At 48.0% G+C, this 26731-nt stretch overlaps 1 protein-coding gene and 1 non-coding gene across 12 annotated transcripts; one reads left to right on the top strand and one right to left on the bottom strand.

Annotated features, from left to right (window-relative positions):
* Nucleotides 1-3946: 3946 nt before the first annotated feature.
* Nucleotides 3947-4028, bottom strand: trnas-aga. The gene has a single exon. It is a non-coding gene; the product is annotated as a tRNA-Ser (tRNA).
* A 1127-nt stretch (nt 4029-5155) lies between these two features.
* On the top strand, nt 5156-26071 carry bptf (bromodomain PHD finger transcription factor). 11 transcript variants are annotated; one of them, XM_034593015.1, is made up of 35 exons: nt 5156-5976; nt 7283-8105; nt 8743-8963; nt 9705-9881; nt 9972-10154; nt 10947-11108; nt 11203-11288; nt 11385-11737; nt 11989-12120; nt 12268-12397; nt 12673-12808; nt 12909-13205; nt 13288-14830; nt 14931-15055; nt 15253-15381; nt 15486-15636; nt 15743-15866; nt 15962-16193; nt 16804-16971; nt 17382-17518; nt 17605-17716; nt 17825-18030; nt 18122-19217; nt 19320-19843; nt 19976-20065; nt 20108-20572; nt 20651-20761; nt 20853-20935; nt 21047-21272; nt 21807-22372; nt 22450-22626; nt 22716-22908; nt 23054-23138; nt 23260-23446; nt 25206-26071. In XM_034593015.1, the coding sequence occupies exons 1-35, from the start codon at nt 5439-5441 to the stop codon at nt 25243-25245; spliced, it is 10008 nt and encodes a 3335-aa protein (XP_034448906.1). In that variant the 5' UTR covers nt 5156-5438; the 3' UTR covers nt 25246-26071. The 11 variants fall into 11 exon arrangements, with proteins under 11 accessions (XP_034448906.1, XP_034448904.1, XP_034448903.1 ...); XM_034593013.1 differs by having other exon boundaries at nt 19976-20572; XM_034593012.1 differs by having other exon boundaries at nt 19320-20065.
* Nucleotides 26072-26731: the final 660 nt, after the last annotated feature.

Below are 26731 nucleotides of genomic sequence, written 5' to 3'. Positions count from 1 at the left end.
CTTTAATGAGATGTTATAGTTTATTATTGGTTAAATGTATTTGATGTGTACTTGGAATCTTTCCATGTCCCGTCCACTAACATGGAGGAGGTGGGGTTTATGACCTGTACTGCAGCCAGCCACCAGGAGGCGATCAACACATTTTGGCTTCACTTTTGCGGGAAGTCTTTTTTTATGGTTTAAAAAAATGCAACCGCACCAAAATGGTTCTTGGAGGCGACTGAGTCTAGTTTTTGACGTCGAGCCTTCGGGCTCCAGACGCAGTTGAATCGTGTCGACCTTGTTCTGTTGCATTAAATCATAATCTGGGCTGTGATCTAAAAAAAAAAAAAAAACCCCACAAAAAGAAATCTGCATAGTGTGAAAATAGCAGCGTCTCCCAGACACCAGAGGAGAGGAGATGAGTCAGTGAGTGGTTTTAGTTGAAGAGCATCAGGTCACATGTCACATCTCTGGAGCTGCAGAGGATGATGAGCACGTGTCAGTTGATCAGAAGACGCAGCGAAGAGGAAGCTGATGTAATTTCTTGAAGAGGAAACCCCGGCAGCGCAGAGAGATCTCTAACATCACGTTAGTCACAGTCTGCTGCACCGGCTGCTCCACATTTCTGACTCCCTTCAACTCCTCGCTCCTCACAGGCTCCTCTCAGGCCCCTCGCTCCTCACAGGCTCCTCTCAGGCTCCTCTCAGGCTCCTCTCTCCTCACAGGCTCCTCTCAGGCCCCTCGCTCCTCTCAGGCTCCTCTCAGGCTCCTCTCTCCTCACAGGCTCCTCTCAGGCTCCTCTCAGGCTCCTCTCTCCTCACAGGCTCCTCTCAGGCTCCTCGCTCCTCTCAGGCTGCTCGCTCCTCACAGGCTTCTCTCAGGCTCCTCGCTCCTCTCAGGCTCCTCACAGGCTCCTCTCAGGCCCCTCGCTCCTCTCAGGCTCCTCACAGGCTCCTCTCAGGCTCCTCGCTCCTCTCAGGCTCCTCGCTCCTCACAGGCTTCTCTCAGGCTCCTCTCAGGCTCCTCGCTCCTCACAGGCTCCTCTCAGGCTCCTCTCAGGCTCCTCTCTCCTCACAGGCTCCTCTCAGGCCCCTCGCTCCTCTCAGGCTCCTCTCAGGCTCCTCTCAGGCTCCTCTCTCCTCACAGGCTCCTCTCAGGCTCCTCGCTCCTCACAGGCTCCTCTCAGGCTCCTCTCAGGCTCCTCGCTCCTCAGGCTTCTCACAGGCTCCTCGCTCCTCACAGGCTTCTCTCAGGCTCCTCGCTCCTCACAGGCTCCTCACTGTCTCCTCACAGGCTTCTCACAGGCTCCTCACAGGCTCCTTCAGCTCCTCGCTCCTCACAGGCTCCTCACAGGCTCCTCGTTCCTCACAGGATCCTCGCTCCTCACAGGCTCCTCGCTCCTCACTGTCTCCTCTCAGGCTCCTCGCAGGCTCCTTCAGCTCCTCGCTCCTCTCAGGCTCCTCACTGTCTCCTCGCAGGCTCCTCTCAGGCTCCTCGCTCCTCACAGGCTCCTCTCAGGCTCCTCGCTCCTCACAGGCTCCTCTCAGGCTCCTCGCTCCTCACAGGCTCCTCTCAGGCTCCTCGCTCCTCTCAGATCCCTCCAGATTGTGTAAAAACAGTTTATTTGAAGGCTCTTGTGAATGAACAGATTTTCTATCTGACATCAGTGGTTTTTCTTTTCTCCCCCTCTCATCTGGATTTTTAATTCCTGGATTGAAAAACGACCGACTTCCTTTAATCTTCAGTGATTTGACCCAGTGACCTTTGCTCTGTGGCCTTTATCCTGACACGAGCTCTAATGTGAGTAGAACTGATTTAAGTCTTTTCTGACGTATATATATAAAATGAAAATAAAATCCTGTCTCTCATGACTGTTGGAGGTTTTTCTAAAGTCCGAGGCCTGAGCCTGAATCCTGCCCTCTGGGCTCCTGCCCTCTGGAGCTCGGCTGTTTGCCACATGCTGCCACTGCCGCCGTCGTGCCAGCTTCCAAAGCCTCGGCTCTCCACCGCGCTCGGAGGTTTTAAGATGATTTGAGGATTTGCAAGTGAGGAGGACATTTCGTGCCGTGAGTGACTGAGCAGATTATTGTGGGTGTATGAACTAGTGACCTGTTTGTACGAATCCCGCAGCATCACAATCATTCATACTGACATGTTCAGCTCAGTCTAGACACACACATGGATTTACGTTGTGGGTTTTTTTCTCACAGACAGATTCTATCTGCGGTGAATGAAATATTATGTTTGGTTCTGGTTTGGGGAAGTCACATGAAATAAATTATTTGCAGTATGCGAGCTGTGTGAAATAAAGAAGTACAGATTGTGTCTCTGCTGTTTCTCATGAAGCATCAAGATGAGAACAACAAGAGATACTTGTGTGAGGTTTTCTCCTCGTCTGTGTCCTGGATAAACGACAACAGACAAAGAGACAACAGACAAGTGAACAGAGATAGCAACAGTGACCCTGGGAGGATGCTGTTGATGAGGAGGATGAGGAGGAAGAGGAAGAGGAAGAGGCTGCAGGCGTTTTAACATCATCTCCAGGAGGAAATGGATCAGGAGGACAGATCCCACCTGGACCCTGAGACGTTGGGGTCACACGCCCGGGTCTGATCGGCCTCTGGTGGACCTGAACCAGCTGAAGGGGGAAGTGGTTAAAACCTTCTTCTTGTCCCGTGTTCTAAAGTTCAAAACAACAACTTGGACAGGAACTGCAAAGAGACAAAACCTCAACAATAAGAAGGTGAGAAAAACACACGAGGAGGAAACCAAACTGCCTCCGAGGCCAAAAAATCTCCTAACTTCTTCTGTCACAACACTGAAGTGAGGTTATTTAACTTGTTTTTTAATCACATATCCTCTTTCTACCTCAGCCGGTCTGTTACTGCTGCCGCCAAACGTCTCGTAAACAGTTTTAAACTTTATTATTTACACAAACAAAGTACAAGTTAAACAGGTAATAAACAGAAGAATAAGGCTGACGTTGTTAAAACGTGAATTAAGGAGCAAAACAAAACATCAACATCCCAGCGACTCTGTTTCCTGCTCTTTCAAAATGGATTTAAAAACATTCAATGAAATCAAATTATGTAGTTTTTAAACTTTTTTGTAAAATATATTTCAATTCAAACAAGAGCACAAGGTGACGTGAGGACAGTTATTCCAGTTCATTCATTTACTATCTGACATTAAATATAAATGTTGACACCAAATATAAATAATGGAAATGATTCTGACTTTGATCTGTCATGTCTGGTTCACTGCTGCCCCCTGCTGGCTGAGCTCCACAGTCAGAGGGAAGTCACATTTGTTTTCTGTTTTTATATATATATACATTTATTTATTTATATATTCATCTATTACACCTCTGCAGTATATATATATATATATGTATTAATATGCTACAGTATTTATTCATCTGCTGCTACCTGGTCCCTGTTCATATATTCGTATTCACCTTAACTGCTCATACTTTACATCTGTATTACTTCAATCATTCAGTATTTTATCTACGTTCTTACATCAGTTTTTACAGCTGTTACTCTGTTCACTGTACTTTTACATACTTAAAAACTCTTACTTTATAATTTAATGTTTTACTGCACAGATATTTAACAGTCTGTGGATATTGTTCTGATTTTATTGTTGTTTTCTTTCTTGTGTTTACTTGTTATCTTGATTTATAAATGTGAGTTAGAATCATCCTGCAGTGACGAATAAAGTTGTTTTGAATTAGAATTTGAATTTGAATTTGAATGTTAATCCCAGCAGTCCTGGTGATGTGACGCCGCTGGCCGGTAGGTGGCGCTCTCTACTCTTCCATTGCATTATAAATCACGTTTCCAGATGTTTTGTTAAAAAATTTGCAAACAATTCGCGTTTGTTTTCGTTTAAAGAACAAAAAATTATCATCATTATTATTAAAAACAACGTGTTTTTTGAAAAAGACAGAAAAAGAAGATGACGTTGTCGGCAGGATTCGAACCTGCGCGGGGAGACCCCAATGGATTTCTAGTCCATCGCCTTAACCACTCGGCCACGACAACTGGAAACTGTACCTGGTCAGCAAACATGTTATACTCAGTGCAGGGTATTTATCATTTTAATCTGTTTTTTACGTGTTTAATTGTTTTTAACGAACTGATTCCACATTTACTGCAGCAGTGAGAGATGAATCTGTTCTGAGTTGATGATGCAGCCTTGTGTTTTTATTAATACATCAAATAACATTTGTGTTCACTGATACTGACGTGTCAGATGTTTGTGTTTTTTGTTAGATTTGATTTTATTCACTGTTTCTTAAAGCTGCTCCTGGTTTGAATATTAATATTCCACATGCTACACACACACGATACACACTGAGCTCACTAGTTAGAGTTTAATGTGGTTTGATAGTTAATTCAACTATTGAAGCTCATTTCTGCTGATGAAGGAAAAGATGAAGAGATGAACTAAATCCACATGATGGGATTAAAGTGGAAATAAAAGAGAAAGACATAATTAATCAATACAAAGTCAAATTCTGAAAGAACAGTAACAACAACAATAACAATAGTAGTGTTGTTATTAATCACAATAATAATAACAACTAGAAAATTCCTCCCTAGAAATTTTGAATGGGTTTGAGAGAAAGAGAGAGAAGTAATAGAATAAAACAGATAAAATAATTATTTAAAATATATATATTTATAAGACAGTACGTTTATTCAATAAAAGACCGAAATTATAAAAGAACAATAACAAAATGAAATATTAAATAAAAAACACAGTCATAGTAAATCATAATCATGGCATTGGAAATCGATATTATAAGATACTGACTCATTCATTTCTGTTGGTCTTTGCTTTAAGTCATAATTTGAGATGTTACATCATCATGTTCAGATATTAAATAATTTGTATTTAGTAAGTAATAATTTTTAGATACTAAAAGAACTTTGGGGAGTTCCTCATTGTAATGTTTTATAACAAAGTGACATGAATATAACCAATCATTCTAGATTCATGATGCTAACTTTACGTAACTTTCTTGCACATGCACGTAAAACGCGTCAACTTGTATTAGAATATTAAATGAATATTAAAACGTATTATCCACGTGATATAAGCGATGTAAATAATGCAGATATTAAGAACATGGCCGGGTCGAGGAGACGCGGCTCATTGTTGCCCCCGAGCTGGAAGCAGCGTCACCACGTGACGGCTCCAGTGTGCGGGCCCGTGGAGCCACAGAGGCAGAGAAGAAGAAAGATGGCGGCTCGGGGCGAACCAGAGCGGGACGCCGGGCTAACGTTTTAAGGCTTCACACCCGGAGAGACGCGGGGGTACCACCGGGCCACCGCACCGTCCGGATCCCCGCCGCTCCGGCTACGCGGCGGTACCGCTTTCGCCCGCGTCGGCGTCGGCTAAACCCGCGCGGGGAGCTGCGGTTGTAGAATAAGAGACAGTCGCTGATCATGAGAGGGAAGAGAGGCAGGCCGCCCAAAGCCCTGCCGACCGACGAGGAGCCGTCCCCGGCCGCGACCCGGGGCTTGCGACCGCGGCGGAACCTGAAGCCCCGGCTGCGGGACAGCGGGGACGAGGAGAGCCCCACGCGGGAGCCCACCAAGCCGAGCCGAAAGAGGCGAGGGGGACCCGGCGGCACGTCGGCGCGGGGCAGGGGACGAGGCAGAGGCGGCGGCGGCAGAGGAGGCAGAGGGGGACGGGGAGGGAAGCGGACGGCGGCCGCCTCCAAAGCGGTGGTGTACGACGACCACGAGAGCGACGAGGACGAGGACGACGCTGTCAGCCTGAGGTCGGAGGAGGAAGAGGAGCTGGTGGCGGCGGAGCCCCCGTCCGAGGAGGACGAGGCCCTGAAAGAGGAGTCCGACTGCCTGGAAGATGATGTGCTGGACGAGGAGGAGGAGGTGGTGGAGGAGGAGGAGGTGGAGGATGATGCCAGCCACTGCACTGAGAGCAGCTTTCGGAGCCAGAGCACACACGCCAGCACCCCGGGTAAATACCACCGAGGTGTCGGCGGCTCCGGTGCCCGGACCCCCGCTGCAGGGGGCCGGGACGCGCTGGTTGTTTATCTCCGGTGCAGGAAGCTGGAAGGTTATTGTTCAAAATGGAGAATGCACAGTGCACGAACACAGGCCGCGGTCCTGCTCGGAGGAGCCCGGGCAGGCGCTGTGGTCCCCGGGGCTCCGCCAGCAGCTCGCCCCGCGGACAAAACACCAGAAATCACGTTTTTTTAAAATCGTCCACGTTTCCAAACGGCCGCGGATCCACGTTACTGCGAATATCGAAGTGCAGCCGGGGCTAGCTTAGCTGCTAGCGTGCTAACGCTAGCTGGTGGTAGCAGCTCATCCTGTCGCCCTGCACACAGGCGGCTGCTAACATGCTAACTGTTTACACTCCTCGTTAGGTTGACATGGAAGCTTCAGTTTGTTTATTGTTATTATTTATTAAAGTTGTTTATCAAGAGGGAGAGGAAGGAGCTAGCTAACCGACTTAGCCTGATTAGCTCGCCTGTCATTTGTAAGCTAGCCCCCCCCCCCCTCAGTTCATCCCTTCATCACCTGAAGAAGTGATGATAGTGGAGAGTTGTGATGATAAAGTGTAGTTCAGCCAACACGTGCATTGATGAACAGCTGCACAGCCAAAGTTTGCATTGATGCAGGACGAGGAAATAATAATATCTAATGTCATTATGTAAAGAATATTTTAAAGTTTGTTTCCATTCAGAGACAATTAATCCTTCTCACATTTAGATTTGTGTCATGAATCACAACTACAATCATCCACTGCTTTTATAACAGCTATAAATAGAGATATTTATACACAAAAGGGCTACAACTATTAATTGATCGGTAATAGACAACTAAAGTAATCACCAACTATTTTGATAATCGATTTATTAATGAAAGAAACTCAATTGTTTGATTTCCGCTTCTTACATGTGGATATTTTCTGGTTTCTTTTAATGACGGTAAAGTGTAAAATCTTTCGTTTGTGGACAAAACAAGTTTGAATGAAGCCACAGATTCACATTGTTTATAATTTTCGGAGCTTTTAATTAATCAAACGAGTAATTGGTTAATCAAGAAGAAGATAATTGGGAAGTTAAGCCCTTGTATACGTCGTATGTCTGTTGTTATACAGATGTGACAGCATTTTCACCCAGTACTTCAATATACATGATATTTAAGAGTCAGTCTGCCTCTTCATGCAGCCATCAACAGAATATTAATGCTTTGCTGTAGTCTATGGATTAAAGTAATATAATTCAGTTTGGCTAATGTCCCTTTGTTTCCCGCAGGGAAGAAAAAGCTTCGGGCTCCCCGTCCTCGCTCTCCCATCCTGGAGGAGAAGGAGATTCCTCCTCTGGAGCTTCCCGAGACCTCGGAGGATCTCCTGGTGCCGAACGAGGAGCTGCTCAACGCCACCTCCATCTACGAGGTGCTGCGGAACTTCAGCACGGTGCTGCGTCTCTCGCCCTTCCGCTTCGAGGACTTCTGCGCAGCTCTGGTCGGCCAGGAGCAGTGCACTTTAATAGCAGAGACCCACAATTCCCTCCTGAAGGCCATCCTGCGCGAGGAGGACTCCTCCAACACTACCTTCGGCCCTGCTGACCTCAAGGACAGTTTCAACTCCACTCTGTACTTTATTGACGGCATGACGTGGCCTGAGGTGTTGCGGGCGTACTGCGAGAGCGACCGGGAGTACCAGCATGTCCTCCCGTACCAGGAGGTGGACGAGTATCCCTACGGCCCTACGGAGAGTAAGATCAAGGTGCTACAGTTCTTGGTGGACCAGTTTCTCACCACCAACATCGCCCGCGAGGAGCTGATGTCCGACGGCAGCGTGCTGTACGACGACCACTGCCGCGTGTGTCACCGACTGGGCGACCTGCTGTGCTGCGAGACCTGCACGGCGGTCTACCACCTGGAGTGCGTGAAGCCGCCGCTGGAGGAGGTTCCAGAGGATGAGTGGCAGTGTGAGATCTGCGTGGCTCACAAGGTGCCCGGTGTCACGGACTGTGTAGCAGAGGCACAGAAGATCAGGCCCTACATCCGCCAGGAGCCCATCGGGTATGACCGGCACCAGAGGAAATACTGGTTCTTGAACAGAAGGATTATTGTGTAAGTTGGACTCTCGCGGCCGCTCGGTTGCACTAGAGTTACCTCTGACTCTGTTCCAGATCCTATTGTCCCCTGAAATGTGCATTAAGTTAGCACCACACAGTATTTCTTTCAGTCGAGGTGTGAAGAGTCGTTGACACAATCATTTCTTTTAAAGTGCGAGATTGTGTTTTTGACAATTTAACAACTTTCCCAGAGAATAATTCGTGTTTTTTCTTTTGCCGAAGAAAGTGTGTTATTTTCAGGGGAATGATTTGTGTGACGTGTGGGAGATTTAGTGCAACTATTTGGGGTCTTGGTTTGGGGGGGGGGATATGCGCTCTACTGAGTGCCGTTCTAGTTATCTTCATTTCTTCACAAGCACCTGTAGCTAGTTCCTGCAGGAACCACCTTGCTGCTGTAACTGAAATCGAGTCTGGAACCAGATGGCCGGGGGGGTGGTGGGGGGCTGCAGCTGTAGTTCTTTCTCAGTACTGTGTAGAGGCATCTTAAAAGTAATCTAGCACAGAGAGTAATGTTTCTTCAACAATCTGCAGCTGCTACAGTTGGGCTAAATCTTGCATATTCGGGGAACCAACTTTACCAGCTAACTTGTGTGTGTGGTTTGTTCTGACATCTATCTCCTGTTCTTCCCCAGCGAGGAGTACGGGGAGCACAAGACGAAAAAGATCTGGTACTACAGCACCAAGGCGCAGCTGGAGGAGCTCATGGAGAGCCTGGATAAGGAGTACTGGGAGGTGGACCTGCATGCCACGCTGGAGGAGATGAGGGAGGAGGTGCAGGCTCACATGGACGTCACAGAGGACCTCACCAACAAAGCCCGTGGAAACAACAAAGCCTACCTCACCGCTGTCAACGGTAACGGATTTTCGAGTTTATCTTCACACCCAAAGAGAGAAATGTGTACGTTGAAGCAGTGTTGTCTTGTTCTGGTACTTGTGAGAGGACACGTGTGATCAGAGCTGTGTAGTGGAGGTATGTATCAGCAGCGTTTCCCCTCTGACCTCAGTGCTCTGCAGATCGTGACAGTTTCACAGAAGTGCTCGGAGCGGCCGTCTCTTCCTGTTTCACGCGCTTATCAGACTAATAGCAACACTTTTCTCCCTCAAACATCCTCCAGAGTAGTTGGATGACTTTTCATGACCATGTTAGCAGCTTCCGTTCGTGTGTTCGACGTGTTTCCTTATGTGTCTGGTGTTGTAACTGCTTTTCTACGTGCACGTCACCAGAAGTCAAACGATGAAGGGCAGCACGTTTTTTATTGGATTTTTAAAATGTTCTCTGCAGTGAGGAAATGATTGTGTGTTTGTAAAAAGCCACTGCAGTGATTTATTTAATTTGTCCATCATAACTGATTTATGGGTATTCCTAGTGTTTCTCATCTGTTTAAAAGCCCGATGCTGCTGCTGCCTGCACCTTCCTGTTCTTTGAGCTGCTGGAGATGCAGCAAATTGTACTTTTGAAACATGATTCTCTGCTTTTCATCAAAGAAAGTCTGCCAGGTCTTGGATCTGTGTGGATCAGTCATTCTTTTTGCTGGGTTAACAGGACTGTATCGTTTATTCTGAAACAAATGAACATGTTTCATCCTGTTTGTAGATGTGATCACGGAGCATTTGAAGGTCAGGCTGCAGGCGAAGAGACGAGCAGAGGAAGGAAAGCAGGAAACAGAATCGGGTTCCGTTAAAGCAGCAGAAGAAACTACTGACTTCACCTCGCAGCTCGAGAACAGCGAGCACAAAGTCCCCGAGTCCAGGGAAGATGCTAGTTCCCGAGGTAAAAGTGAACCCCTCGCTTGACCCACTGATAAATGAAATTGGGACTCTGCTCGTGCTATAAGCTTTGTGTATTTATGTCCTTCCACAGCAGCCTCGGTTCCTCCTTCTGCAGAGGAGAGCTGCAGGTCGGATCCTAACCCCGGCTCAGCCTCCCAGGACTCGGCTGTGCCTAAAACAGAATCCACCGAGACCAAGGAGGAAACTGAGCCCGGTCACGCCAGGAGCCAGGAGAGTGGAGAGCCGCCTACAGCGGCAAAGCAGGAGAGGACAGGTTCGTCAAAATCGGACAAACATCCTCTCTGGGTTGTCTGGCTGCTGCTGGCTCTGTTTTAACACGACTTCAAATACCGTGTTGTGTGTTCTCTGCCCATTTCGCCCCTTGATGCATATTCCTGAGGCTCTTAACAGCCTCCATGTGTGACACACACACTGTGAAAGAGGACTTCTACTGGAACATAAATAACATTTCAGACAAAAACCTTTATGCTGTGGCTGCTAACGCCTCCTTTTTTGTGGATGATCCAAAATGTTTAAGCTCTTACGCAACACTGACTGGGATCAGCCGGATCCTTTGTAACTTTCCTTTCCATTGTCTTTGGTAAACATCCAATTAGATGGTGTAATATCTGAGACTTTAGGCTGTTGCATGGTCTTGAAAAGCACACTTTTGGCACCGCGGTTGGTCGGCGTCCTTGGCAGCGGCCCCCACACCACGTCTGTCACAAGCAGCCCCTTATTCTCATTCCAATTTATAGCCCTTTGGGTGGGTTCCTGCTGGTCGGACAAAGGGCTCTCTGCCTGGAAGCACCACCTGCTACCTCGTCAACAAAGAGCTGCATGTACTGTATATGCAGGACTCGACCGTTGAAACACAAAGGCAGAGTCTTGATTTGCAGCAAGTGCACAGTCAGCTTGTCTAAGTTGGGTTTTGGTTTTATAGACTTAGATAAACCAAGATTTAAGACCTGGTGATGCTCTGAATAAGATATATTGAGTTGCCAATGTCTGTGAAATGTAATTTAGTTTGTGTATTTAAAACTGCATCTTACTGTATTTTTCTTAGATGAGAACTTGAAAGTGGAGTTAAACAGTGACAACTCGCTGACACAAACCCAAGATCAGCCTCAGCAGCAGTCGTCTCAGCCGGACACGAGTAGCGGCAGCAACCTGCCTGACCTGGCTGATCGCTCCTCGCAGTCGTCTTTCACCAGTCAGGATGGGGCAGGTAAACACGAGAGACACTCCTCAGTACTCAGAAAGTAAATAATCAGTGAGTCAGTGTTGTTAAACTAATGTTGTCACTGGCTTCTGATTGACAGAGGATTATCACGAAAGGGTCAAAAGTGAAGGAGTGAGAGGAGCAGCCCAGGAAGTGAATAACCAGACGCCCAGAGCCAGCAAAGAGGTGATCATCTGTTTGTTGCCAAAACCTTTTTAAAATAAAAAAAGACATAAAAATGAGTTATTAAAGCCACTGTATATTCTCCCTGTCGTGTTTCAGTCATCCCCAGTTCGCTCCGACGTTGGCTCTTTGCGACTCAGCTTCTTGAAAAGGGACCTGACGGTGAATCTGAACAGCTTGTTCAAGCTGGGTCAGGAGGGTAAATACAGGGTCTACCACAACCAGTACAGCACCAACGTCCTGGCCCTCAACAAACATCAGCACCGCGAGGACCACGACAAGAGACGCCACCTGTCGCACAAGTTCAGCCTGACCACCGCGGCCGAGTTCAAGTGGAACGGCTCCATCTACGGTTCTCGGAGCCTGACTGTCTCCACCCTGCGTCTCACCATCATCCAGCTGGAGACCAACGTGCCCGGACCCTTCATGCATCCTAACTGGGCAGCGCACAGGTACAACTCACGCCAGGTTCATGTTGTTTGACGAGCAACTACACAACAAGATGTAGTTTTACTCTTAAGATACAAGTAGATTAATCAGTGAGATTTCGAGGTGCTACTACTTTTCATCAAGAAAGGCAGTAAGCAGATATTCTAAAATCTTTTTGGGGTTTTTGCAAGATGTTTGGAATATGATTGAGCTTCAGAGTTGTGTTTTTTGGTTTTACCTGCTGTCTTATGGAGTCTGTCTCTGGTTTCTCAAGGAACAACTGGAACAAAGCAGTGCAGATGTGCAGCAAGGCCAGGGAATTTGCTCTGGCCTTGGCCATACTGGAGTGTGCCATCAAACCAGTGGTCATGCTGCCTGTATGGAAAGATTCTCTCGGACACACGAGGTGAATGAAGCCGAAACCTGCGTGAACATTAACATCTGCTGTGTCTCCTCGAAGTCTAAATGCACCAGTGATTTCTGCAGCAGTTGGGATCCTCTCTCTCTCATTTCAGCACTGCTCATGTACATATTCTGTGTTTTCTCCCTTAAGGCTACATCGCATGACCTCCATGGAGCGGGAAGACAAAGAGAAGGGGAAGAAGCGAGAGAAGAAACTGGAGGATGAGGAGACGCTGCAGCAGGCCACCTGGGTGAAGTACACCATCCCCATCAAACACCAGGTAACATAGCACAGCTCCTTCTGTGGATATCAGACATTCTAATGTAGACCAGTGGTTACCAACCTTTATCACCCCCCCCCCCACCAGTCATGCTATAAAATGTATAGATATGAATTGTTGTGGTTTTACTTTTCCAGGAGTGTTTATTATGGACAGAGATCATTTCTGATTTGTCTGTTTGTTTTGTTGCAAAATGGAAATGAATTAGAATGGACATAGCCTCAGACAACTGTTACTGCATTATAGTTGTGTGTTTGAATGTCTTCTCCGTGTAGGTGTGGAAGCAGAAGGGGGAGGAGTACAGGGTGACTGGTTATGGTGGCTGGAGCTGGGTCAGTAAGACCCATGTGCCACGTTTTGTTCCCAAGTTACCAGGGAACACAAATGTAAACTACCGCAAAGACCTGGAGGGTAAGAGCTGAACACTTGTACTGCTTTTATTTTCCTCCATGTATTCTTCTACTAGAGGCAGTATTATTCATATACTAATGTTTTCTTCCTGTCATCATAGCAGCTAAACTCAAAGAGAAGGGAAGGAAGGAAAAGGCAGCATCTTGCACAAACAACCAGAAGAAGTTGATGGAAACTGAGAAGCAGGATGCAGCGGATGAGGACAAGGAGCAAACGTCTCTCATTGCATCAGCTCAGATCACCTCATCAGAGGAGGACTGCAAACCTCAGAGCTCAAAAGAGGAAGAAACCCCCTCTGAGAAGAAGGAGGAGGGGAAAGAAGTGGAGGAGAAGTTAGAAGATGAAAAAATGGAGGTTGAGCCCTGCCCAGAAACTGCTGCTTCAAGTGAAGAGAAAGGTAAATGGAGGAAATGAATCTTCCTTGATGCTGTTTATATGTTTCCATCATCCGCTGATTTGTGTGACTCTTTGTGTTGCAGATAAAGCTGAAGACAAAGGCCCGTCCTCGTCGACTGTGGAGCCTGTGAAGGAAGAAGCAGTCAAGAGTGTAGAACCACCCAAGGAGGAGGAGAGGGCTGCATCGAAGCCGTACTACGATGTTGTGAACGTCAGCGAGGGCTTCCAGCTGCGGACGGCGTACAAGAAGAAGGTAAAGCCGTCCAAACTGGACGGGCTTCTGGAGCGCCGGGTCAAACAGTTCACCCTGGAGGAGAAACAGAGGCTGGAGCGGGTGAGGCAGGCGGCCCTGCTGTCCAAAGTACCAGCCACTAAGACTAATTTAGGGCTGAAGACCGAAGGATCCACGTTGGACAAACAGCAGCCTGCTGTGACCCCGTGTGTGAAAGCAGAGGAGAAGGAGGAGAACTTACACGTGAAGGACAACGTGGTTAAAAAGCTCGACTTTGAGCAGGAGGCGAAAACGGACAGCGTGGACGTCAAATCAGAACCGACGGCAACCAACCACAGCAAAGAGACAGAGGTGAGCGCTGTGCAGAGCGACAGTGGGGAGGCCTTAACCCATAAAGAGGTGAATGGAGGGCCCTTAGCAAACAGTAACAATTGTATATCAGAGGCAATAGAAAATAAAGAGAAGACACAGAAGCCAGAGGTGACGCTAGCGGGAGAGAATCCTAAAAAACGTGGGTTCGAGGAGATGGAGAAAAGCAGCGGACAGGGCGTCGCAGAGAGCATGGAGGTCGAGCAGAACAAGAGCAGTCCGGTGCAGGTGAATGGACAAGCTATGGTCCCTGCCGCTACTGCAGCCTCAGCCAGAGTCCAAGATGATATCAAGCCCGTGAAGTCTCTGATGAATGGAGGCCTCTCACAGAACGATGTGTCCGACTCGTGTCATCCACCTCCCCTGAAAGTCCCCAAATTGGAGAACCACGTGGCGGAGAAAGGAGACGCTCTGAGTAGGAAAGAGGATGTGGCGGTGGACAGTGAGGAAACCACACCAGCCAAGCTTTTATCCTCAAGCACCTCCTGTGTGAAAAGCATTAGCTCTGACAACTGCAGTGGTAGCGAAGGTTTGAAAACCACAACTGCAGAGTCTCAAAGTGTCCCAACCACCAGCAGCGTCACTAAGCCTGATGGGACGCCTCAAGCAGCGAGTGGCACAGTCTCCTCCGTCACCACCACCACCCAGTCCAGCACCTCTGCACCTGTAGCAGTCGTCTCACAGAGGAGCAAACATCCAGTCGCTGACACCAAGACGGGCACGACGGGTTCAGCAGCAGCCAGCTCCATGACGATCAGTAAAGAGTACTCCACCAAAGACAGAGTCAGCCTCCTGAGGTTCTCCAAATGCAAGAAGGCTCGCTCGGGCACCGCGCTGCCGTCCTACCGCAAGTTTGTTACCAAGAGCAGCAAGAAGAGTATCTTCGTCCTGCCGAACGATGACCTGAAGAGGCTGGCGAGGAGAGGGGCCATCAGGGAGGTGCCCATCTTCAACTACAACGCCAAGCCAGCCCTGGATATTTGGCCCTACCCTTCACCTCGGCCCACGTTTGGGATCACATGGAGGTTTGTAACACATTCAGACCTTTTGTTGGGTGTTATTTTGGGAGCGTCTACTTGTAAACAATACTTACAGCTCTGTTCTATACGACTGTGTTGCGTTCAGGTACCGTCTCCAGACTGTGAGGTCACTGGCAGGGGTCAGCCTGATGCTGAGGCTGCTGTGGGCCTGTCTGAGGTGGGACGACATGGCTGTTAGAGCGGCTGCCAATGCAGGGGTTACTCGGAAAGGTGAGAAAATACTTTGCTCTTCTTTTTCTCCTGTATTGATGTTTCACTTCCTCTATACAACTCCTCTGCATCTGGCTTTGAAGTAGCATTAATGGATTACTTTCTTTTTCAGTTTAAACATGCAACTTCACAAGCCTCTAGTATTTTGACTGCTGTTAGTGGTGCCGTTGCACTAATATGTTTCATTTTCACCAAAGAAACCTCGGAGACGGATATCACCACGACGGAGATTATAAAACGAAGAGACGTGGGGCCGTATGGCATCCGCTCGGAATACTGCATCAGGAAGATCATCTGTCCCCTCGGGACAAGAGACACTCCCAAAGGTATACGATAACATTTGTTTAGAAGCAGTGTGAGAGAGTTATTTAAAGAACGACCACGAGGAGTTGTGCTGATGTCGTGCATTTTGTTCCCTTCACATGAGCAGAGACCCCCACTCCACAGAGGAAAGGCCTGCGCTCGAGCGCCTTGAGGCCCAAGAAGCAGCAGCCAGCTAAGCTGACTGGGCCCATCGCTGTGGAGACGTGGGTTCCCGAAGAGGAGATGGAGCTGTGGGAGATCAGGGCCTTTGCAGAGAGGTGAAAAAAAACACAGGGCCCCAAATATTATCCTTCTTGGGAACACTGAATTCTTCTGGTAGAGCCCTGATTCACCGGATTCTCACCTTTTCCATCGGTGTTACAGGTTGGAGAAGGAGAAGTCACAGGGTTCAGATCCCTCCAAGACTGGCAGCAGCCTGAGGACGGCAGAGGATGTCAAGGCCCATCTGGAGAATCAGCTGAAACAGGCCAGACTGGCTGCCCAGCAGGTGGGAACACTGTGTTATGCTGCTACAGTTTCCTGAGAGGTCACTAAGCTACAAATGCCAAAAACTAAATGCTTTCCCAAATCTTTTTGTTTTAGAAACGTCTGGAGCAGCAGAGACCGGGTACACCTGTTTCCACCACAACAGCCACCACCCCCTCAGCCAGCACGCCGGCATCCACGGGCCTGAGGACAGGCCAGGTCACACCTGGAACCAAGATGGTCCTCGCCTCCAAACTGGGCTCAGCAGTTTCCTTCCAGCAAGACAAGAATTTCCACCAGTCGTTTGCTTCCTGGGTCAAGCAGGGTCAGACCAACAACAGCAGCTCAGGTAAGCAGGCGGGAAACTGTGGGAATCATCTTAAACCCAAGTGAAACCCTGGAATCCATCATGTTCTGTTAGAGACAGACTTTCTCACACATTTCCTTCTTTCTAAATCTTCGAGCCACATCAATTTGTAAAAGGTCGATCATCGACACAACTCTTTGTTACATCGGTAAATAGGATTGGTTTGCCAAAGTGACTTTGAGACTTGTGGTGTCCACTTTCAGTCCTGTTCAAATTATTAATTCTAAAGGATACACAAGATTCTGTGTATCATCAGAAACTCAGAGAGCGTGTACCTCTGCCAAGGCTAACACCCAATCTCACCATGTCAAAGTAAAATCATGGATCTGCCTGTTTAACCAGATCTGCTCCAAACTTGAATGGGTTCTTCCTCGGGTCATGTTCCACCCCTCCACAAAATATGGAAATCAGTTGCGTAGTTTTTGCGTCGTCCTGCTGACGGACAAGAACAGAAGACAAAGTGCAATAGAAACACATTCTCCTTGGCAGAAGTAATAATCGAACCTTCCAGTGGACACCGCAGCTGTAGACTGGCATTTGTCGTGGCCCTTGTGGGTGTGCATGACCGCAGGTGGCATGGTGTGTCTTGCAGCCTCCTGTGGCTCGGTGGCCACCGTGGCTAGCAGCATCACCACCTCAGGGCAAACCTTCCAGATCGCTGGCAGCCCCGTGACTGTGGCTGGCCAGGTCCTCGCTGCCAAACTCCCGCTGCCCGCTAACAGCAAGATTGTCACGCTCAACATGCCCACTACTCAAGGAGGTAGGGAGCACGCGTCTCATCCATTTCCGCTGGTTTGGGCTCACGCTTGCCAAAATGGATGAAATGTTTGTGTCGTGAGAGGCAAATATCAGCATGGATGATGCCACCAGTTTCTTTTTTTTATCGCATTAAGTGAGCGTCTGCTTGTTGTTTTTTTGTTTTTTTCAGTTTTGTGCAGCCGTCTTTAAACCACCTCCGATCTCTGAGTTGCGATTTAACTGTTGTGCCATGAGCTGAGTGTCCAAAGAACTTTTGACATTTCTTTTCATTTAAAACAAACAAGACACTGCAAAGCTCTTCCCCTGCAAACACCCAGCATGCCTCCCCCTCCCACTTCTGTACATCCTTCACTTTATTACCTGAATCTGCTCAGTACACATTCATCCTTATGTAAATGTTCTTATCGACAGGTGTAGTCCAACAGAAGGTTCTGGGCATTTTCCCCTCTGGGCCTCCTGCGAACCTGAGGACATACAGCACACTACATCCTACGACCGGCAACATCAACCTCAGAGCCACCACCTCTGGCTCAGCTGCTCAGCAACAGGTGGGTTTTTCACCATGTCCTTTTATATTGTTTTGACTAATGAAGCATGATCCCTTATGATTTTTACCGCTGGTTTTGTTTTCTAGGCCAGTACAGCTGCAGGTCAAACCCAGCCTTGCGCTGCGATGAGCCCGTCAACCCCCCTGTCTACCTCTGTGGGCACCGCGATGGTCCGAGGTCCAGCGATGACTCAACAAGGTGCTTTGCCCATTTGATCTTTTCTATTTCCAAGTGAATGTCAACAGCCTTTGTGGCTCACGCCCTGCAGGTAAAAATTCAAACACCTCCCTCTTCCGTCTCCTCCAGGCCAACCTCAGCAGATGGTGCCGGGTTCGACACCTGTGCCGACGGCAGCAGCCGCTCAGAGAGCAGCGGCTCCTGCACCATCACCTCATGCAACCGCCACAGCTCCTGGACAGACGCCTGTAGCTCCCACCCAGACCAACAGACCACAGCAGGGTCAAGTCAAACTAACTATGGCGCAGCTCATGCAGCTGACACAGAGCGCTCAGGTTAGGACTACATTTTCCCTCCTTCAGTGAAAATATATAGAGTATTATATTATGACTGAATCTAAAATGTCTTTTGTTTGCATCTCTGCAGGGTGGAAACCCCGGTCTGACGGTGGTGATCCAGGGTCAGGGCCAGAGCCAGGGTCAGCTGCAAATCATCCCACAGGGTGTAACAGTCATTCCTGGCCCCGGTCAGCAGCTAATGCAGGCAGCCATGCCGAATGGTCAGGTCCAGCGCTTCCTCTTCACTCCCATGGCCCCATCCTCATCACCCACTACTGCCACCCCTCCTGTACCTCAGACCCCTCAAACCCAAATGTCGACTCCAGCTCAAGCCAGAACCACTGCACATGTCCAGACGACTCCCTCAGCCTTAGCCCAAACACAAATGACAGCCCCTCTACCTACCCCAACACAAATGCCAGGTTTGGCCCCCAGCCCAGCTTCAGTCCCTGTGCCTGCTCCGGCACAAGCTGCAGCCCAGACCTTGATGCAAACACAAGTTCCAACTGCTTTCCCACAATCCATCCCTGCTCAATCACAGATATCTGCGCCTGCCCTGCTACAAGCTGCAGCTCAGGCCTCCACACAGGTTTTCTCCTCCACACCAGGCGTTCTCCCCACACAACCACAAGTGGCAAGATCTGTGCCAGCCCCCGCTTACCCTGTCCTGGGTATGACTCAGAAAGTCTTCACCTCAGCCCCTCAAGTCTCACCCATGGTCCAAACCCAAGTCGCCACCTTTGCCCCAGGCTTGTTCCCCACACAAACCCAAACTTCCATGACGCTGCCTGTCCCTGGACAGTTTGCACCTCAGGCCCAGGTCCAGGCACATGCCCTCAACACCTCCCCGGGCTTGACCCCAACCCCTGTCCAGATGCACATGACTGCCCCTTCCCCTGCTGTCGCCCCCGTCTCAGTCAAGGCTGCCCAAGTTGCAGCCGCTACCAACTCTGCCCAAATACAAGTTTCTGCCTCTCTTCCCTCTGCAGTCCCAGTCCCAACCCCCGCTCTTGCTCCGGTCTCTGCTCCTGTTTTAGCTGTTGTGTCCGGTCAGATTGCTGTCCCGTCCCCGGCTAAAGCTCTAACCCAAATTCAAGTCACAGCTCCAGTTCCCCTCCACGCTGCTATGGCCGGTGCTGTTGTCACAACGGTCACAGCCACCTCCACAACACCTTCAGTGCCAGGTAAAGGACCCACAACTACTGTTTTATTCTGGTGGTCTTACACATGTTTATGAAAATGGCACAATTTAATACCTGTCATCTCTTTGCTTCCTCCTCTTGTAGCTCTGATAGAACAGAGGGCAGCTCAGCCCCAGGTTTGGATTCCAGCCGCATCTCAAGGTCAGACTCCTGTTCAGCCGGCTCAGCAGGCGGCAGCTCCCATTCAGGCACCTGTACCTGCCTCTGCACCTTTTACGCCCCTGCCACAAGCATCTCTTACTCCCCAGTCTCAAGCACAAGTCCAGCACCCTACAGTTGTGTCCATGCAGCAGGTTTCTCAAATGCCAGTCTCAGCTGTGCAGGTTCAAATGAAGGGAATACCAGTTTCTTCTGTTACTACAGTGAGAGCCCCCCAACCTCAGCTCCAGCCCCAGACCACTACCCAACTGCAACCCCAGCCTCAAGCCCAAATCCATGCACAGATTCAGGTCCAGCCCTTTGGCCAAGTCCAGCAAATACCACACATTCAGGCTCAAGCTCATCTCCAGCCCAAAGCACAAGCCCAAATCCACCCGCAAGTCCGAGTTCAGTTTCAGCCGCATGCACCCCAAGCCCAAGTACAGCCCCTCGCTCAAATCCAACCTCAGGTGCAGTTTCAGACCCAAAACCAGAACTTTCCCCAGGTCCAGTCCCAGTACCACCCCCAGGTACAAGCTTCATTTCAAACGCAGGCGCAAACCCAGCCCCAGATTCAACCTCAGCCCCAGATACAGTCCCAGCCCCAGGTACAGTCGCAGCCTCAGGTTCAGTCTCAGGCCCAAAACCAACTCCATCACCAGGTTCAGGTCCAATTCCAGCAACAAGGTCAGATCCAGCCTCAGGCCCCGCAGCAAACACAGCCCCAGTTTCAAATCCAGTCACCGCAGCAGCTGCAAGTCCAGGCCCAGCCCCAAGTTCAAGCTAAGCTCCAAGTCCAGTTCCAGCCTCAAACCCAGAATCAAGTTCAAACGCAGCCCCAACTTCAGGTTCAGTCTCCAATCAGGCATCAGCTCATCACTGTCCCCGGCCTGCAGCAGCCAGTCCAGCTGCTCTCAGCTCTGCCACCCCATGTTGCAGCTCAGATCCAAGCTCAGATCCAGGCACAGGCGCAGCAGCAGGGAGGCACGGTTCCACAGCAGATCAAACTGCAGCTGCCTATCCAGATCCAGCAGGCGGGGGGGCAGATTCAGGCCCACCAGATCCAGAACATGGTGACCATACAGGCACCAGCAAGCGTCCAGGAGCATCTTCAGAGGCTGCAGCAACAACAGCAACAACAGCAGCAACAACAGCAGCAACAACAGCAGCAACAACAACAACAACAACAGCAGCAGCAGCAGCAACAACAACAGCAGCAGCAGCAGCAACAACAACAACAACAACAGCAGCCGCAGCAGCAGCAACAGCAACAACAACAGCCACCACCACCAAAGAAGAAGAAACACCATGAGGCTAAAAGGGAACAGAAAGAGCCGAATCTGCAGAATCTGCCGACTCTTAGCCCCGGAGACGGAATCCAAAAACAGGTGCGACTAAGAACAATTCACAAAAATGTATTTCTTACAACGTCAAGATACTGAATTATTACAACGTAAATGTTTTTTTTATTCTTGTCAGGTGGTAGTGAAGCAGAATGCTGCAGCAGAGCAGCTGAAGCAGAGGAAGTCGCTCGCTGCGGCTGAGCGAGAGGAGAACCAGAGGTTTGTTTCACTGTCACTGTGTGTTAGTGTATTCTCTGCACTGGCCTCAACTCTACTAGAACTGAACAGACCCTGTGATCAACCTGACATCCTTCTGTCTCCGTTCCTCAGGATGATCGTGTGCAACCAGGTGATGAAGTTCATCCTCGACAAGATTGAGAAGGACGAGAAGCAGGCAGCTAAGAAGAGAAAGAAGGAGGAGGTGGTGGAGCAGAAGCGCTTCAAGCAGAACGCCACCAAGCTGACGGCGCTGCTGTACAAGCACAAAGAGCAGCTGAAGGCCGAGATCCTGAAGAAGAGGGCCCTGCTGGACAAGGAGCTGCAGCTGCAAGTACAGGTTAGCAAAGCAGGATGTATTGAGTGTAAAGCCACTTTTCCACTGGGGGAAAAACCCACTAACATCTGGGTTTTATCTGCAGAGGAAATAGTTACAATGACTCGGCAGTAAACACAGGTTTTAATCAGCTCTGGCTCCAATTGGCAGTGATTTTCGTCTTCATTTTGTCGGTCTAGGCACTGATGCTGCAACTTATCTGGCACAACGTTAATGTGCACATTCAACTTCTAGGTGTTGGCACGTAAATAGCCACGAACGTTTGTGTACTTATTGTGCAAAACCACTTTTTACTTCCTATCGTGCAAGACAGAGGTGAGAGAGCTTCTCAGTGCGTTGGTGATGTCGAACATGACTCACCTTGGGAAAAGGGAAACTCATCTACTGGCAATGGGAAAGGAGTCAAATACCTTTTCAGCTGGTTTACCTGCGTTAAAATACATAAGACTCATTCTTTATCAGGCATAACGTTTACTGAGGAGTTGACAACAAGTGAGAAACCACACGTGAATGTTCTGTGTCTTCTCTTCCTCTCAGGAGGAGCTGAGGCGGGACCTAGCCAGGCTCCAGAAGGAGAAGGAGAAAGCCCGAGCGGCCATCACCCAAGCTGCTGCAGCAACAGTCAAGGCGGCCTCTTCCCACTCCTCCCATCCTTCCCACTCGACACATTCCCCTCACAGCAGCCACACAGTGACCTCACCGCCCTCGTCCCATAAACGCAAGAGGGAAGAGGAGAGAGACAAAGACCGACCCAGAGAAAGGGACAGGCACCACGACAAGGACAAGAAACGGGACAGGGACAAAGACAAGGACAGAGACCGGTGTAAAGACAGAGACAAGGACAAAGATAAAGATAAAGAAAAGGATAAAGACAAAGACAAAGATAAAGACAAAGACAAAGACAGAGACCGCGATCGAGAGAGGGAGAAAAACAGAGAGCGGGACCGGGAGCGAGACAAGGACAGAGATGGGGACAGAGAAAAGGACGGAGATTCCAGCTCATCTAAACACAAGAAGAAGAAGAAGCTCTCTTCTACCTCAAAGGATCACAAGAAGGACAACAAACTGTACTGTGTCTGCAAGACGGCCTACGACGAGTCAAAGTAAGCTCCCTGGAACACGCCACTGTAATGTTGACTGGTGACACTTTCACTGAAACCTTTCACTGTTTCCCTCTCAGGTTTTACATCGGGTGCGACCTGTGCTCCAACTGGTTTCACGGTGCGTGTGTCGGCATCACGGAGAAGGAGGCAAAGAAGTTGGAGGACTTCGTGTGTAACGACTGTAAACAAGGTCAGGAAGGAGGAAGCAACGAGGAGCTCTACTGCATCTGCCGGACGCCATACGACGAATCACAGTACGACAACACACAACTGCCTTAACTGCCTTTTTTAAACACTTTCGCTGGTGTGTGTTAACCAGGATGCATCTGATTTCCACCCGCAGGTTTTACATTGGCTGCGACCGCTGCCAGAACTGGTACCACGGGCGCTGCGTGGGCATCCTGCAGAGCGAGGCCACTCACATCGACGTGTACGTGTGTCCGCAGTGTCAGTCGACGGAAGACGCCATGACGGTCCTCACGCCTCTCACCGACAAGGACAACGAGGGGTTGAAAAGAATATTACGCTCGTTACAGGTATGAATCCAGTGTCTGTAACTTCCTGTGATGGTTGATTTTGTAAAGACGATATTGTTTCAATCTAAAAACAAGCCATTTCATTTGTTCTTCATTTTTTAAAGCAACTCTGATTTTGTTTTTCTTGTTTGTGTTTTTTTAACAGACTCACAAAATGGCATGGCCTTTCCTCGAACCAGTGGATCCCCACGATGCACCGGATTATTATCGTGTGATCAAGGAACCGATGGGTAAGAACAATCAGCAGCATCTTATGAGAAAAGTTGTAAATTTCCCTCCGGCTGATCCATACTCTGTGTTTCATACTTTGTGAATATTCTTCTCACGCTTCATTCCTCGATCCCCTTGTAGACTTTTCCACAATGGAAACCCGTTTGCAGAGGCGACATTACCACAAGCTCACCGAGTTCGTGGCCGACGTGACCAAAATCTTCGACAACTGCCGCTATTACAATCCCAACGACACGCCCTTCTTTCAATGTGCCGAGGTGCTGGAAGCCTTCTTTGTACAGAAGCTTAAAGGATTCAAAGCGAGCAGGTGAGGCTGAGCACTCGTCCTCCTGCACTCTCTCCAGGTCCCCCGGGTTTCTTCTCAACTTTTCCATGCTTATGTTGTTGTGCTTTAAACTTCTGACTCCACGCTGGTTGTCATGACAGTCTCATTTATTCCTTTTCCTTATTTTTGCATTCATGCCTGCCATTCACTTCTTACTTTGACTTCCTGCTCTGGCATGGCCGTAGTCGTGGTATTTGGCTGTAGAATGAGTTTTACACATAGACTAGAGTTGGCTTTAACCACTCAAATGGTTTTAAGAGTTGCTCGGTACTAAAACCAACAGAGCTGGCAACGTTAAGACAGTAATGCTGCAGCGTAGGTCAGAAGAAGTGACGCCCTGTTTATCCAGAAACATGGATGTGAGTTCAGCAGGTTGTTGTGGAGATGGGTTGTGTATGTGGGTGACGGGAGAGGAGCAGAGTCACTTTTTGACCGGCGCTGTGCGTGCAGCCTCTGCTGTCATTGAGCTATACCTGATAACTGAAATCTCATAATTGTCCTACATGCCACTGGTCTGTTTTTATAATGATAATAGTCTTATCTTTTTATTTATTACTTGAAGACAGGGCTGCTGGACTCGTCCCTGGCATTTCTGCGCCTCCCTTGCGCCGGCAAATCAATTACAAGTGTTATTGACCCTGTTGTCTTTGCCAACAGCTGTTTACTATGATACAACTTTTTATTGCGTAGGAGACGAGCTGTTAATCAAACGATTTCCGTTTCACGCATGCCCAGTTTACATTAAAGCAGATTAAAGCTGATGCAGAGACAAAACACTTGACAGAGATCAGTTAAGTTTGAAAACAACATAATCAAACGAACGTACTCGTATATGGATGGAGCCTCAGTCCAAAGTCTTAACAAACCTTGGTGCCATGTTACATCTGTGTCGTGAATCATCTTGCATTTGTGTCTGTTCACCTTTGCTGCATGCTTTTTTTATTTATGCCATCCCATTCTCTTCTTTCTTGCAGATTGTCAGATTCTTAAGTGGGCCAGTCTAGCTGGAGTCTGGACTGGATGCTGGGGTTTCTTGTAATAATGACCTGGGAACGCTCTGTTTCCAGAAAATCACAAAACAAAATCCATTTAGAAACAAAATCAACCATCACAATAACACACACACACACACTCAAACACCAAATGTGCTTTCATTCAAATGTGACAATATTGGCAGCCATGTTGACAGTGTTAACCATGTAATTGAGGGACATGCTTTCTTCCAATCACAGTCACTAGCTTGTTTTCAGTGAGATTTTAATGCATTTTAGTTCTTAACTTTGTATTTATTTTCAGTTACTCATCTAAGTTGAACTGGACATGTTGAGAATGAAGATGTTACCAGATATACGAATATAACAAAGCTGCATATTTTATTATAGAGATATTTATATGATATTTTGTATGTTAGAGTTTGAAGAAGCTGGTTGTCTCGAGTGTACCAACGTTTTATCATGTACAATGGTTGTAAGATATCTGACTTTGAATGTTTTAAATGATATGGAAACTAAACGTTTTAGAAAGTATTGTTTTAGAAGACCAGAGTTTGACTTCATAATATGACCTCAGTTCTTGTCCGTGATAAAAGCATTCCCTGTAAATTACACCAACATGGCTGCGGGATCCTCCCGGCGATCCTTTTACATTCTCTCCGTGTGTTCTTGAGCTGTCGTGACAGTTAAAGGAAAAAAAAATAAAATGTGAAGGGCTCTCAACTCTCCCCTCTCTCCACATCCCGTAGGTCTCATAACAACAAGCTACAGTCTTCTTCGGCCTCTTAGAAAGCGTCGCACATTGCTCAAAACAAAATGCACTTACCAAGAATATGGCTTTTCTGAACTGTAAGTCTGTGACGGACTCGGCCTCCCCCGGCGTTTGGGACGTGCTCCTCCTGAGTGTCGGCGCAGCCAGCACTGCTGCTTCTCACAGAACCGTTCGGGCCGGAGCTGCCGTCGGCCCATTTCAGCTCTAAGGGACCTTTTTTTTGTTTGGACCTTCATCAGTGGGACTGTACTAAGGAGCGTGAGCAACTGAGGCATTTCAGAAGAAAGTTTACCTCGGAGAAAAGACTCTTAAGGAGCTCTCATATTTCCATGTACTTTTTATTTTTTTTGATCTCGATCTTTTTGTTTCACTTCTTTTTCTTATTTTTTTTTTTTTTTCTTGTTAAAAAATCTCTCAGGCCATCCTTGTGGTCATCATGTCCAAGACGTAGGAAGCTGAAACACTCACTGAACAGTGGCTGAGTTTTACTGAGCATCATGTATCGAGGGTTCTGTGTCACCGAGGAGAAACTCTCCCATTTTCACTCTTCATTTAGTCTGAAGTGGCATGAAAGACAGTTGTACTAAATATCTGGACATCAGTAGTTTGCTTGGTTAAACTTCTATAACCTACTGGACGTGTGGTAATAAGCTATTGTAAATGATTTGCTCTGCAGTAGTGACTGACTGATCGACTGAGAAGGATGAAACCGTGTATTTGAAGGTTCCTGCCCCGTTTGTAAAAAATTTGTCCGATTTTTGACTTGATTTCTTTTTCCTTTTTTTTGTATCACAGCTGAAGAAATATTGATGTATATGGAACTTAATAAAAAGCTAAAGACTGGTTTCTTCCTGTTGTGTGTTTATGGCTGATGGTGACAAACGTATGTGTCACCATCAGCTGTGTGTGTGTGTGTGTGTGTGTGTGTGTGTGTGTGTGTGTGTGTGTGTGTGTGTGTGTGTGTGTGTGTGTGTGTGTGTGTGTGTGTGTGTGTGTGTGTGTGTGTGTGTGTGTGTGTGTGTGTGTGTGTGTGTGTGTGTGTGTGTGTGTGTGTGTGTGTGTGTGTGTGTGTGTGTGTGTGTGGCAGCTCAGTAATGGATTTAAAGAAGGGAAAGTGTAAATATGTTAGTATATCGTCACCCTCTTAAACTAATGGCCCATGTCATTTTTTCAGGTTTTTCAGAAAACACAAAAAAATTTACCAAATATTGAATATGATATTTGTTAATAATTTCACTCAAATAGGTTATGACAATAGATGACTATTGACATACTAATGTCTGTCAATTATGTAACATAAGAGGAATAAATGACTTAGGCAGATTTTTGAACATGCCTTTGTGACTTAAGCAATTTTAAACCTTCAACTCTGTCAACAATAAAGCATAACTAACTAAACATAATGCTGAGGAGGCCTGTGCATCTCCTCAGTTCTTGACTGATGCCTATTAATGTGGCAAATTGTCAAAGAAGTGATGACTCAACGGGCATGACGTGTTTCAT

This window comes from Hippoglossus hippoglossus, chromosome 8, assembly GCF_009819705.1.
Source record: "Hippoglossus hippoglossus isolate fHipHip1 chromosome 8, fHipHip1.pri, whole genome shotgun sequence".
In the NCBI taxonomy this organism is placed as follows: domain Eukaryota; kingdom Metazoa; phylum Chordata; class Actinopteri; order Pleuronectiformes; family Pleuronectidae; genus Hippoglossus; species Hippoglossus hippoglossus.
The sequence above is the reverse complement of the archived record's forward strand: the minus strand, read 5'-3'. Positions and strand labels throughout refer to the sequence as shown.